A 15,307-nucleotide genomic window follows, 5' to 3' on the forward strand; every position below is an offset into this window, starting at 1 on the left:
ACATCCCATGCGATGCCCATCTCTCTCTCTCTCTCTCTCTCTCTCTCTCTAAAGGCATCAAGAACATTGATGGACACTGTGTGCTCCCTCTCCAAGGATATCCAAGCATTAACATAACTGCGGAAGAGGCATAGGGAATCGGCAGATTATGACTCCCTCCTCAGCTCGCTGTCCTGGACCGGTTTATAGCCAGCCTGGCTCACATGTGCTTTAGTCCTGTGTTACAATAGGATTATAGGATGTTATTGGCCCTTAACCCTTACTGGACCTTGACCAAACTAGGGAATGCCAGGTTCTGACATTTCAGCTCCGATGATTACAGTGTCCGCGTGATAGGTCAGGCAGCTAGTCTGCACCAGGTGAATTCAGCAAAGATGTTGTCATTGGGGATTAAAGTGATCGGAACACATACACAGATCAATTGCATCATGTTTATTCTGTTATTTGACCCTTCAATTAACTACATTATATTGCTATTCTGTAACCTGTAAATCAAATAAATAAGACTCAATATTTACTTCAATCTGACATTCCATAGTGCAGTAATTCAAGTATTGCAAATTTCAGAAGATTGAAGAAATGGGTAAGTAATGCAATGATTCTGAAAAAAAGACTTCAAGGTAATCTCATGAGCCCTTCGACATGAATAATCATTGTGAAGCCCCCCAACACTGTTCCTCATGTCACCTACACCCTCCATTTCGATGACTGCTCCTTACTTGATCTGGAGCTGTCAGATACTGCAGCTTCTGGGTGTGCCAGGGCAGCTAAAAATGAACAATTAAAAAAAAATTGACATGATACTGAGCAAAGTGAAGCCTAACGCCGAGGTACCCACCCACGCTAATGATATGTGCACAATTATCCACTGGCCAGTGGACTACCCCTGAATAATTACGAGTGGAGGTGCACCCTGCACATCAGAAAAAGAAGCAACTCTCTCGGGGCACTCTAGTTGTCCGGGTCACATTTCAACATGATTTTGATTCCCACTCCTTTCTGTGTGGTTTCAAACGCTTTGAGAGCCTCTTCCAGGGGAAAGCGATGAGTGATCAAAGGTTTCACATCAATACGCTTTGAAGCCAACATATCGATTGCCACTGGCCACCTGAAGTGACAGGAACGAGAAGAGAAAGGATCATTCAAGTCCTGGTTTTTACTTGTCGATAGTCTTCCACATCCACCTTTTATATTTTTGACTGCCATTCAGTGTTACAGTGAAATAATCATTTCAAGTTGTTTGGCACCTTCAAAAGTAAAGATACATGTCCGGGAACATCTCACGTATTCATCAGGAAAGGAGAGACACTCAATAGAAACTCTGTGCCTTGCTGTCATCAGGACAAATGCAAGAATATCAAATTTCAAACATTCAGGAATAAAGGGAGCTCATTGGTCAGCAACCTGACTCCGACTGGCTGAGGCAATGGGCAACCTGCAGAGTTCCCAAGCTCCTGTCTAATTCTTTAGAATCCCTACGGATGCAGGCTCTTTGGCCCATCGATTCCACACCAACCCTCCCAAAAGCATCTCATCCAGCTCCCTACTCTATCCCTGGAACCCTGCGTTTCCCATGGTTAACCCACCTAGCCTGCGCATCCCTGGACACCGTGAGCAAATTAGCATGGTCAACCCACCCAACTGCACATCTTTCTGACTGTGGGAGGAAACCAGAGCACCTGGTGGAAACCCACACAGACGCAGAGAGAATGTACAAACTCCATTTAGACAGTTACCCAAAGCTAGGATTGAACCCAGGTCCTTGGCGTTGTGAGGCAGCAGTGCTAACCACTGAGCCACTGTCCAGGGTTCTGATTGACTACTACAACTACTACTAATGAAAAATCAGCATGAATTCTGAGATTTCCACTGAACCCATAATAATCAGTCAAGTGAATTCAGGAGTTTTACAATAATTTTTTTTTAAAGTACTTACGTGTTGCAATATCTGAAAACTCCCCTGATATCCACTTCTCGGACTAACAGATCGAACAAGGGGATGTTTACTGAAGGTTGGCCTAACCCGACAAGAACCAACACACCTCCAGACTTGGTCGCCTAAGGAAACACGTGAAATAGTTGGAATAAACAATAGACACTCATTTACAATTTCAGGCAGTCATAGATTCACCTGTCAAAATTCCTGTCCTAAACCTCTGCAGTTTGTGATAGTAGCCAAGGATTTAATAAAACAAAAGCACTTTCTCAGTCAAGATGTCACCATCAACCCTCTTTGTGATCAAATCAATCACAAATTCTGATTTAGGGTATTTAGAGTAAAAGTTGCACTACCTTGGAGATCCCTACTCTGGGGTTGTACAAGGTAATCATTTTGGAATATGAAAGGTAAAGTTGCCATAGTCTTCGATGTCCTTAGGGTGGCCCCTTCATTAGAGAGAGACGATTGGTTGTGGTTTAGCCTGAGATTTGGGGAGATGTTGAGAAGCAGAGTCCTTCACAATCACCTAAGCCTCCCAGCATCCACTCTGTCACAAGTCATAGAGATGTACAGCATGGAAACAGACCCTTTGGTCTAACCTGTCCATGCTGACCAAAGATATTTGGTCGGCATGGACGGGTTGGACCAAAGGGTCTCTTTCCATGCTGTACATCTCTATGACTAATCAAGTCCCACCTGCCAGCACCCAGCCCATATCCCTACAAACCCTTCCTATTCATATACCCATCAAATGCCTTTTAAATGTTGCAATTGTACCAGCCTCCACCACTTCCTCTGGCAGCTCATTCCAAACATGTACCACCCTCTGCGTGAAAAAGTTGCCCCTTAGGTCTCTTTTATATCTTTCCCCTCTCACCCTAAACATATGCCCTCTAGTTCTGGATTCCCCCACCCCAGGGAAAATACTTTGTATATTTATCCTATCCATGCCCCACATAACTTTGTAAACCTCTATAAGGTCACCCCATAGCCTCCGACGCTCCAGGGACCCCTCCTCAAGATTTTATATGTTTCAACAGGATCACCTCTCATTCTTCTGAACTCTGACGGGTACAGGCGCAAACTACTCAACCTTTCCTCTTAAGACAACCCCCTTCCCCCTCTTGGAATCAGTCATGTGAAGTTTCTCTTGAACAGTTTCTCGTGCATTTATAATCTTTGTTTAAAATTATCCAACTATCTAACCTGTCAGTGTCAGCCATACCAGTTCCATACTTACATAGACACCACCTTGGACACATAGCTCTGCTCCAGTGCATTCAATGGATATATCGGGCATAGCTCCACCGAGGATCTGCTTCACCTTCTGACCCAGTTCCTGAGGTGTCATATTCTGCTCGACTGCGATTGTGAAACTGGCTCCCATCTGCTTTGCCTTTTCCAGTCTTTTCAGTGACAAATCTGAAACGTTAGAATTACTTGTGTGGCAATATTAATCATTGTGCTCAATGGTTTAATAGATCTGTGTTTGGTTGTAAAAAGCTGCAAGAACTGCGGATGCTGGAAATCAGAAACAAAAACAGAATTTGCTGGAAAAGCTCAGCAGGTCTGGCAGTATCTGTGGAGAGAAAGCAGAATTAACATTTTGGTTCCAGTGACCTTTCCTTAGAATAGCATGTTCCTCAAACCCTATGTTTGATTGCATTGGTCTAGTCAATGGTCTGTGTTGCAATGTTGAGGTGCTGGTGTTGCACTGGGATGGACAAAGTCAAAAGTTACATGACACCAGGTTATAGTCCAAAAGGTTTATTTAAAATCACAAGTTTTTGGAACACTGTTTCTTCATCAGGTGATTTTAAATATAGAGGAAACTCAATTATCCAAAACACACAGGTAGAGAGTATTTCGTTCGGTTAATTGAATGCCAGATAATCGATGCCGGATAACATAGTTAGCCATACATCGGGACCTTGTGATCTTGTTTGGATGATGCAAAGCTCAGTTAATCAAATGCCGGATAATTGAGGTTCCTCTGTAAACCTGTTGGATTACAACCTGGTGTCCTGTGACTTCTGACCTGATCTATATTTATTGTACTAGATTTTTTAACCCTCTAGGTGGAGCTAGAGAGCTTAAGTAGCTGACACCACAGTAAAGGTTCTTCCTCCCCGTCCAACTCTATTTTGATTTAGTCCCTACCCTCCCCTTCACTGTTTGATCACACAGCGTTGCCCTTTGATGTGAAGGGCACTGCTTGTCACTGGCCACTCGCGTGTTTTCCTATCTTCCTGGTGGTGGAAATTGAATAAAGATTCGTGCACTTTGTGTCTTTCACTGTGTCTCACATCTGCACACACACACCATGGGTGCTGGGGAAGAAATAAGCACTAGAAAAAAAAGAAAAAAAAAGTTCTTCCTTTCCCACTGAACCCCATCACGAAGGCCTCAAAGCTCTCCACTTCTTCCTTTCCCGCTGAACCAACCAGTACCTTTCCACTGACACCCTGCTTTGACTGACTGAATTGGTCCTCACTCTGAACAACTTCTCTTTCCAATCCTCCCACTTCCTCCAAACCAAAGGAGTAGCCATGGGCACCCACATGGGCCCCAGCTTTGTCGGATATGTGGAACAGTCCATCTTCCACAGCTACACTGGCACCACCCCCCACCTTTTCCTCCGCTACATTGATGACTGTATCAGCGCTACCTCATGCTCCCATGAGGACGTTGAACAGTTAATCCACTTTACTAACACCTTCCACCCCGACCTCAAATTTACCTGGACTGTCTCAGACTCCTCCCTCCCCCTCCTAGACCTCTCCATTTCTATCTCGGGCGACCGACTCAACACAGACATTTACTATAAACCGACTGACTCCCACAGCTACCTAGATTACACCTCCTCCCACCCTGCCCCCTGTAAAAACGCCATCCCATATTCCCAATTCCTTCACCTCCACCGCATCTGCTCCCAGGAGGACCAATTCCAATACCAAACAACCCAGATGGCCTCCTTCTTCAAAGACCGCTATTTCCCCTCAGACGTGGTTTACGATGCTCTCCACCGCATCTCCTCCACTTCCCGCACCTCCGCCCTTGAACCCCGCCCCTCCAATCACCACCAGGACAAAACCCCACTGGTCCTCATCTACCATCCCACCAACCTCCAGATACATCGTATCATCCTTTGTCATTTCCGCCACCTCCAAACAGACCCCACCACCAAGGATATATTTCCCTACCCTCCCCATCAGCGTTCCAGAAAGACCACTCCCTCCGCGACTCCCTCGTCAGGTCCACACCCCCCACCAACCCAAACTCCACTCCCGGCACCTTCCCCTGCAACCGCAAGAAATGCAAAACCTGCGCCGACACCTCCCCCCTCACTTCCCTCCAAGGCCCCAAGGGATCCCTCTATATCCGTCACAAATTCACCTGCACCTCCACACACATCATTTACTGTATCCGCTGCACCTGCACCCGATGTGGCCTCCTCTATATTGGGGAGACAGGCCGCCTACTTGCGGAATGTTTCAGAGAACACCTCTGGGACACCCGCACCAACCAACCCAACGCCCTGTGGCTGAGCACTTTAACTCTCCCTCCCACTCCACCAAGGACATGCAGGTCCTTGGCCTCATCCATCGCCAGACCATGGCAACACGATGGGGAGGGTGAGGAAATGGACTGAATGCGAACAGTAAAAGGACAGCATAAGATAGACAGCTAAGGCAGTCAATTCATAGAATCAGAGAATCCCTACAGAATGGAAGAAGGCCATTTGGCCCATCGGGTCCGCACTGACTACCCCCCCAGACCCACTCCCCGTAACTCCACATTTACCATGGCTACTCCACCCAGCCTGTATTTTCCTGGACACTATGAGCAATTTAAAATGGCCAATCCACATAATCTGCACATCTTTGCACTATGGGAGGAAACCCACGCAGACACGGAGAGAATGTGCAAACTCCACACAGACAGTCGCCCGAGGCTGGAATCGAATCCAGGTCCTGGTGCTGTTGGCAGCAGTGCTAACCATTGTGCCATCGTGCCACCAATTACCTGGGGAGTCAACACCAATGAATAAATTATAGAAAGACAATTGGTCTATAGCAGACCTAGTTCTGCTTTTGGTCACAATACTGCTCACATGATTAATGAGGAATGGAGGAGGTCGTGATTTAGTGCAAATGGTTCTGGGCTAATAATCCGGAGGCCAGAGCTAATTCTCTGGGGACAGGAGTTCAAATCCCACCAGGGCAGTGGGTGGAATTTAAATTCAACTAATAAAAGCTGGAATTGAAAGCTAACCTCCGAGATGGTGACAATGACACTATCATGGATTTTGGTAAAATCCCATCCTAATATCCTTGAGGGAAGGACATCAGCCATCCTTAGCTGGTCTGGCTTGCATGTGACTCCAGACCCACTGCAACATGGTTTGGCTAACGTGGTGCCACTGTTTAAAAAAGGTGGCAAGGACAAGCCAGGGAACTATAGATCGGTGAGCCTGATGTTGGTGTGTGGGCAAGTTGTTGGAGACAACCATGAGGGACAGGAAGTACATGTATTTGGAAAGGCAAGGACTGATTAGGGACAGTCAACATGGCTTTGTGCGTGGGAAATTATATCTCACAAACTTGATTGAGTTTTTTGACTTAGTAACAAAGAAGACTGATGAGGGCAGAGTGGTAGATGTGATCTATATGAACTTCAGTCAGGCGTTTGACAAGGTTCCCCATGGGAGACTTGTTAGCAAGGTTAGATCTCATGGAATACATGGAGAACTAGCCATTTGGATACAGAACTGGCTCAAAGGTAGAAGACAGAGGGTGGTGGTGGAGGGTTGTTTTTCAGACTGGAGGCCTGTGACCAATGGTGTGCCACAAGAATCGGTGCTGGGTCCACTACTTTTCTTCATTTATATAAATGACTCCGATATGAGCTTAGAGGTATAATTAGTAAGTTTGCAGATGACACCAAAATTGGAGGTGTAGTGGACAGCGAAGAAGGTTACCTTGGATTACAACGGGATCTTTATCTGATGAGCCAATGGGCCGAGGAGTGGCAGATAGAGTTTAATTTAGATAAATGCGAGGTGCTGCTTTTTGCAAAAGCAAATCTTAACATGACTTATACACTTAATAGTAAGGTCCTTTGCTGAACAAAAAGACCTTAGAGTGCAGGTTCATAGCTCCTTGAAAGAAGAGTCACAGGTAGATAGGATAGTGAAGAAGGCGTTTGGCATGTTTTCCTTTATTAGTCAGGGTATTGAGTACAGGAGTTGGGAGGTCATGTGTGGCTGTACAGGAAAGTGGTTCAGACACTTTTGGAATACTGTTTGCAATTCTGGTCTCCTTCCTATTGGAAGGATATTGTGAAACTCGAAAGGGTTCAGAAAAGATTTACAAGGATGTTGCCAACGTTGGATAATTTGAGCTATAGGGAGAGGCTGAACAGGCTGGGGCTGTTTTCCCTGGAGCATTAGAGGCTGAAGGGTGACCTTATAGAGGTTTATAAAATCATGAGGGTCATGGATAGGGTAAATAGACAAGGCCTTTTCCCTGAGGTGGGAAAGTCCAGAACTAGAGAGTTTAGGGTGAGAGGGGAAAGATACAAAAGAGACCTAAGGGGCAACTTTTTCACACAAAAGGTGGTACATGTATGGAATGAGCTGCCAGAGGAAGTGGTGGAGGCTGGTACAATTGCAACATTTAAAAGGCACCTGGATGGGTATATGAATAGGAAGGGTTTGGAGGGATATGGGCCGGGTGCTGGCAGGTGGGACTAGATTGGGTTGGGATATCTGGTCAGCATGGACAGGTTGGACCGAAGGGTTTGTTTCCATGCTGTACATCTCTATGACTCTATAAACACACCTAAACAGTGACTAATGAACCTAAAGGATCCATTAGATACTGTCAGCAAAACTAATGTCATTTACAAGATACCATGCAAGAACTGTAAAAAACACTATGCTGGATAATCTAGCAGGAAACTTGTCAGTAGGATACATGAACACCAACTGGCTACCAAAAGACACAACCCACTATCACTAATTTCCATACAAAAAAGGACACCATTTTGACTGGGACAACACACACATCCTATGACAGGCAAAAAAACATGCACGAGAATTCCTCCAGGCATGGCATTCTAACCAGAACTCCATTAATAAACACATCGACTTTGATTCTATCTACCTTCTCTTGAAAAAAGAACAGGAAATCACATCACCAACCTTAAGAAACCAAGACCTATAAATAGAGAGGCGGGACATACCACCAGCACTTCACCAGAGACTCTCACTGATGATGTTACCCAGTCATGGTGACGAAACATCTGAAAACAAATCTTCAAGCCCAGCGAGTTAACTTACATACTTATGTATATATATGTCATAGGAAGGATATTATTAAGCTGGAGAGGGTTCAGAAGATGTTTACCAGGATGTTGCCAGGAATGGAGGGTTTGAGATAGGGGAGAGGCTGGATAGGCTGGGACTTTTCACTGGAGTGTAGAAGGTTGAGGGATGACCTTAGACAAGTTCATAAACTTCTGTAGCATTGGTACAGTGGCTAGCACTGCTGCCTCATAGTGCCAGGGATCCAGGTTCAATTCCAGCCTTAGGCAACTGTCTGTGTGGAGTTTGCATATTCTCCCCGTGTCTGCGTGGGTTTTCTCTGGGTGCTCTGGTTTCTTCCCACAGTCCAAAGATATGCAGATTTGGTGGATTAACAGTGGGAAACACAGAGTGGGGGAGATGGGTCTGGACGGGATGCTCTTTGGAGGATTGGTGTGGATTTGATGGGCCAAATTCTGTAGGGATTCTATGGTTCTCATAGAATCGTGAGGTATATAGATGAGAGGAACAGCAGGTGTCTTTTTCCTAGGTTGGGGGACTTCAAGACTAGAGGGCATCTTATTAAGGTGAGAAGTGAAAGATTTAAAAAAGACACAAGGAGCAATTCTTTTACACAGAGAATGGTTCATGTGTGGAATGAATTTCCTGTGGAAGTGGTGGATGTGGATACAGTTGCAATGTTTAAAAGACATTTGGATAAGTAAATGAATAAGAAATGTTTGGAGGGATATGGGCCAAGCTCAGGCAGGCGGGATTATGTTTAGCTTAGTTTGGGATTACATTCGGCATGGACTGGTTGGACCGAAGGATCTGTTTCTGTGCTGTATGACTCCAAGATGTGACATACTTTAAAAGAATAAATATGAAGCTGGCATGAGGGAAAAGGGCACATCTGTGATTGCTTTCTCAGACAGCCAGCACAGGTATGGCAGGCCGAAAAGCCTCCTTCTGGCCTACAAAATGTTAAAGCAGAGAAACCCGGAAGCAGTTTCAAAAGACAATTTCTCTGCCTGAAGTGAAAATAGCAAATAAGGAATTAGAAGGAGGCAGCGTAGAGATAAACTAAAATTACATACACTATTAGATTTTAACTTTAATTTTCTCCTGTGTGCAGGCACAGATTTGTGAGCCATTTAATCGATTATATCCGTTTCAGGTTTGATATCGCCAAAGGTAATGCTGACATGTTAACAATGCATTGATTCTGGATTGAGAATACATCCTTCAGTACTCAAAGTTAAGCAGAATGCGAAACAAACAACTTACCACAAATCACAATCTGAGACGCTCCCATGGACTTGGAAACCAGCAGATTCACGAGTCCAATTGGCCCTTTCACAAAAAAACAAGATGTTTGTGAGAAAAAATCCTGGACAGGTACAAGGCAAAGTAACAGAGTAAAGTTCTCTTAGTGCTGGCCTGCACTCTGTAGGAGCGAGTCTTTGAGAACTGGGACACAATGCCCTCAACTCTCTGATGAATGGCTTTCTCTGGTACTAAGCTTGACAACCATTTGCAAAGAATTACTCAACAGACATGACTGAAATTCTGCAACTTCTGCAGAAACGAAACCAGAACATTTATGGAATTTAGGCATAATCTGATTTTTCTTTCTGCGAATTATCTTTACACCTCATTGACTCCTCAACAAAGTGCAATCAAATGTGTCCCTCCCAGTCTACAGGAGGCATGTGAATTTGTTGAAAACTCTGAATGCTTCTTTTGCTGCTTTACTGCAATGCCAAGATGTATTGATTTGATATCTTTAATGTATCAAAACACTCCCAGATACTTCATGTCATAAGACATGTTGGAGGAATAACACCTCATCTTCCGCCTGGACAGCTGACATACCGGAGGACTCAACACTGAGTTCTCCAATTCCAAATAACCTCCCTTCCCATCCCCCGACTCCCTTCCCAGTCCTTCTCCCTCCCTTCCACTCCTCCCTGCCAACAACCAGATTCATTCCTCCCATTGACCAACCAGGTCGTACCCTCTACCTGTCTTCACCTATCCCCCTCTCTCCCACCACCCCTTTTATCTGCAGCTTCTCCCACGCCCATCCCGAGTCCTGAAGAAGGGTTACACCCAAAACGTTGACATCTCCACCTCCTGATGCTGCCTGGCTTGCTGTGTTCCTCCAGCCTCTTGCTTGTCCAGCTTGGATTCCAGCATCTGCAGTTTTTTGGCCTCATTTCGTAAAAGCATTGTAAATTCAAAACACGACACCAAGGCATATAAGGGAAAGTGTTCCGAAGATTGTTCAAAGGCAGTTCGGGATAGGCTGTATGCTGACTTTGACAACCCAAGAGAGAAAAATGAAAACAAAATGATTGTGACTCATCTTCTACCTCTCCACTTTCCTGTTCACCTCCATATCGGGGATCTAGTCTATGCCTGTCTTAATTATGTCAACAATGGAGTATACTCAACTCCCTGGGGTACAAAATACCAAAGGTTCACAGCCCTTTGAGCAGAGGAAGATTTCCTCATCTCAATTAGGCAGGTCATTCAGCCCCTCAAGCCAGTTCCACCATTCGATGAGATTGTGGCTGAGCTGTGGTCTAACTCCCTATACCTGTCTTGGCCCATATCCCTTCATACCTTTGCTCAACAAAAATTTATCCTTTTCAGTTCTGAAGGTTCCTTATCTGGAGACTGAGCCCCATGTCCTAGATTCCCCAGCAAGTGAAAATAACCTCTCAGCTTCTACTCTTCAGAATCCTGTACATTTCAGCGAGTGGCTCAATGGTTAGCACTACTGCCTCACAGCGCCACGGACCTGGGTTTCATTCCACCCTCGGGCAACTGTCTGTGTGGAGTTAGCACATTCTCCCCGTGTCTGCTTGGGTTTCCTCCGGGTGCTCCGGTTTCCTCACACACTCCAAAGATGTGCGAGTTAGGTGGATTGGCCATGCTAAATTGCCCACAGTGTGCAGGGATACGCAGGCGAGGTGGGTTAACCATGGGAAACGCAGGGTTACACAGATAGGGTAGCGAGGGCTGGGTCTAGGTGAAATGGTCTTTGGAGAGTTGGTGTGGACTCAATGGGCTGAATGGCCTACTTCTACACTGTAGAGATTCCATGACATCACCTCTCATTTTTCTACACTTGTGACAATACGGACCCAGTTGATTCAGCCACTCATGAAAAGGATCAGTATACAGAGGCTTCATTGTAGCACCTCCAATCCAAGTACATCCTTCCTTGAACATTAAGACTGAGACTGCCTGGGGTGGGGAAGAGTGAAAATAAATGGAAGAATGCAAAAATAATCCATTTAAAATTTTCAGCAGTGCTAATAGTTACTCACACAATCAATGAGTTTACCTGCCCCAAAAATGCAATGGGCTTACCTGCCCCCAAAATGAAGACCTTGCTGCCAATTGTAACCCCTCCTCTACGACAGGCGTGAATTGCAACAGAGAGGGGTTCAATCAAAGCACCTTCCTCAAAGCTCACAGATTCAGGGAGCCTGAAACAAGAATGAAACAGCACACAAACACTGAGCTTTCCTGAAACATAAAGTGGCTTACCATTCAAGGTTTCTTGTCTTGCCCTCATCAGGACAAGATGCAAGAATGTCACATTTCAAAGGGAACAACTATTTACACTGCATGGGGTTGGCAAGTCAAGTGATTGGGTAAAGCATTACTCCAGAGAACACATCAGGGAGCTATTCTGCCCCATCCTTCTGATTAATTCAAAAGTGCCTGGATTTGTTCCTTGATATTGCAGAGCATCATAATTGCCAGATGCATTTTCCATTGCAATCAAAGTTAGCTTGACAACTCAGTATGATTTATTGTTCCCTTTCAAGCTTGTAATTTCTGCACATGCCATGGTGAATGTAAAGAGTTCAGTCTGGATAAAAGTATTGCATTTTGGTAAAACAAACAAGAGTAGAGCTTATACAGTTAATGGTAGGACTTTGGGTAGTGCTGTTGAACAGATGGACCTCGGGATTCAGGTACATAATTCTTTGAAGTTTGCATCATAGGATGGTTAAAAGGGTTTTTAGCACACTTGCCTTTATTGCACAGTCATTTGAGTACAGGAGTTGGGACGTCAGGTTGAGGTTGTACAGAACCTTGGTGGAGGCTCTTCTGGAGTACTGAGTTCACTTCTGGTCACCCAGTTACAGGAAGAATATTATTAAGCTGGCAAGGGTTCAGAGGAGACTTACCAGGATGTTCCTGGGTGTCGAAGGTTTGAATTATAACGAAAAGCTGGAGAGGCTGGGAGGTTTTTCACTCAGGTAAAGGAGGCTGAGAGGCAACTTTATAGAACTTTACAAAATAATGAGGGGTATACATAGAGTTAATGGTAGTCATCTTTTCCCAAGGATGGGGGGGATATTTAAATTATGAGGGGCATTTCTTTTACACAGTGGGTGGTTTGCGTGTGGAATGAACTTCCTGAGGAAGTGGTGGATGTGGGAACAGTTACAACACTTAAAAGACATTTGGATAAGTACATGAACAGGAAAGGTTTGGAGGGATGTGGGCCAGGAGCAGGCAGGTGGGACTAGTTTAGATTGGGAATATGTTTGATATGGAATGATTGGACTGAAGGGTCTGTTTCTATGCTGTGTGGCTCTTTGACTCCACTAAACCCTCTTACTTCAGTAATATTCAAGTTCTACACTAGCGAGCCACTCTAAGTTAATGTCCATGTGATGGAAAGGGAGTAAAGATCTTTTAAGCAAAAAATAATACTGATTCAATGGTGCTCACATCAGTATTCTGGGCCCATTTGGAGAAGAACAATGTAAATAGGTACAATGTGAATAGATACAATGTGGTAGATACAATGTAGATAGATACACCATGGATAGATACAATGTCAGTAGATACAATGAGGAAGAAAGAGTATGGATAGATAGTGTGGTCGATACAATGAGGCAGAAGCAATGTGGATAGTTCCAGTGTGGGAGATATAACATGGTGGATACAATGTGGTAGATGTGATGTGGCCAACAATGACTTCAGTTCCAAAACCCTCTGAAGTTCTTTCACAACAGGAACACTATTTCAGCAACAATACCCAGAGTTCTACCAACCAAGCCTTTTCCATTAAAATGAACTTTAAGACATGAGGCGAAAACAAAAGGTTTATTTTATAATTTCTAAAAAGAAAAGGCAGATGATCCAGTCATAAATGGATTTTATTTGTGGGGAGCTTGCAGTGTACCAGTTGGTTGCCACATTGCAACTGTGTATTTTACTAGGTTATAGTCCAACAGGTTTATTCAGAAGCACTAGCATTCGGAGTGCAGCTCCTTCATCAGGTGGCTGTCAATGCAAACCTCTGGATCAGTGCTCCGAAAGCTAGTGCTTCCAAATAAACCTGTGGACTATAACCTGGTGCTGTGTGATTTTTAACTTTGTACATCCCAGTCCAACATCGGCATCTCCAAATTGTGTACTCTACTGACAGTGAGACACTTTGAGACATGATGAAAGGTGCTTTATAAATGCAAATCTTTCCCTTTGCAGGTCATAGGCAGCAGCTGAATATAACCTTGAGCCTTTTGCATTTGTAAAGATGTCTATCTAGTCCAACCAGTTTCCGTGAGAAGAGAGACATTAGCTTCCTCATTAGTGAGCACTGTAGGAGGAAGGGAGAGGCATAAAGGTCATTTCATCTCAAGTCTGGCCTGTTGATATACAGACAGGTTGAATTTCAAGGACAAGATACAGGGAAATACCAGGCAGGCATGTAATTATGATTTATAACATCAAGAGCAGCATTTCTGAAAGTTCCAAGTTTAGATTACCTACAGTGTGGAAACAGGACCTTCGGCCCAACAAGTCCACACCGACCCGCCGAAGCGTAACCCACCCAGACCCATTCCCCTACATTTACCCCTTCACCTAACACTACGGGCAATTTAGCATGGCCAATTTACCTAACCTGCACATTTTTGGATTGTGGGAGGAAACTGGAGCACTGGAGGAAACCCACGCAGACACAGGGAGAATGTGCAAACTCCACACAGAGAGTTGCCTGAGGCAGGAATTGAACCCAGGTGTCTGGCGCTGCGAGGCAGCAGTGCTCACCACTGAACCACCGTGCCGCCTGATGAGAGTACAGAAAGGACTTCCCTTAAACTGAAGTGCTACATGTGCGTCAGTAACTGACAAATACAGACTGACAATCAACCACTGGCAACAGCGTTACCCATGCCTTTTCCCACCCTGATTCCCCTTTGAGGCTTCCCAATCGTCATGGTCCCTAAGTGAATGAACTGGCAGAGTGGGGGTGTTGGGCGAGAAGATCTGGGATTTCAGGGGGATGATGCTTTGTGAGAGTGGGAGAGGGTGCAGTGGAACACAGTGACATGGCAGCAGTGAGCTCAGGTCCCCAAAATTTCACAAGGGAAATCCTGCCTTACAACTAAAGAGAGTCCGTCTTCTATTCATTCAAAGACATTTTGTAACTTCTCAGGATTTTAATTAAAAGTTCATATAAATCAATTGCGTTAAATGTCACAAGAGGGTTTTTCAGAGCCACTTCCATTCAAATTGAGCATCGATGAATGAATAGAGGCATACAGCACGGTAACAGACCCTTCAGTCCAACTCGCCCATGCCAACCAGATATCCTAAACTGGACTCATCCCATTTGCCTGCATTTGGCTCATATCTCTCTGAACCTTGCCCCTTCATGTACCCGTCCAAATGTCTTTTAAATGTTCTAATTGTATTCAGCTCTATCAGTTCTTCTGGCAGCTCATTCCACACACACACACCACCCTCGATGTGAAAAGGGCGCCTCTTCGGCCTCTTTTAAATGGAAAATTGAATGGAATTTATTGTCACGTGTACCGAGGCACAGTGAAAAGCTTTATTTTGTGAGCAATACAGGCAGATTACAGAGTTAGGGAGCATAGATAAGTAAATAATAGGAAAATGGTGCAAAAATAAAGACATTGATATAGGCAAATGTTAAGAGTTTGAAGCCCATTCAGTATTCTATCAACAGTAGGGTAGAAACTGTTATGAAATCGGCTGGTGAGTGTGTTCAGGCTTCT

General features: G+C 44.7%; 1 protein-coding gene across 6 annotated transcripts in view; it reads right to left on the bottom strand.

The window, feature by feature from the left end:
• Positions 1–417: 417 nt before the first annotated feature.
• LOC140458437 (sorbitol dehydrogenase-like) overlaps positions 418–15,307 on the bottom strand; it is a 39,884-nt gene continuing 24,994 nt past the window's right edge. For all 6 annotated transcript variants that reach the window (XM_072553003.1, XM_072553004.1, XM_072553006.1 and 3 more), the window contains 5 exons: positions 11,628–11,746; positions 9,534–9,599; positions 3,180–3,361; positions 1,937–2,058; positions 418–1,108 (listed from right to left, as the gene is read on the bottom strand). In XM_072553003.1, the coding sequence (XP_072409104.1) occupies positions 952–1,108; positions 1,937–2,058; positions 3,180–3,361; positions 9,534–9,599; positions 11,628–11,746 (646 nt within the window). In that variant the 3' untranslated portion in view covers positions 418–951. The remainder of the gene's footprint in view (positions 1,109–1,936; positions 2,059–3,179; positions 3,362–9,533; positions 9,600–11,627; positions 11,747–15,307) is intronic.

This window comes from Chiloscyllium punctatum, chromosome 33 (assembly GCF_047496795.1).
Source record: "Chiloscyllium punctatum isolate Juve2018m chromosome 33, sChiPun1.3, whole genome shotgun sequence".
Lineage (NCBI taxonomy): Eukaryota > Metazoa > Chordata > Chondrichthyes > Orectolobiformes > Hemiscylliidae > Chiloscyllium > Chiloscyllium punctatum.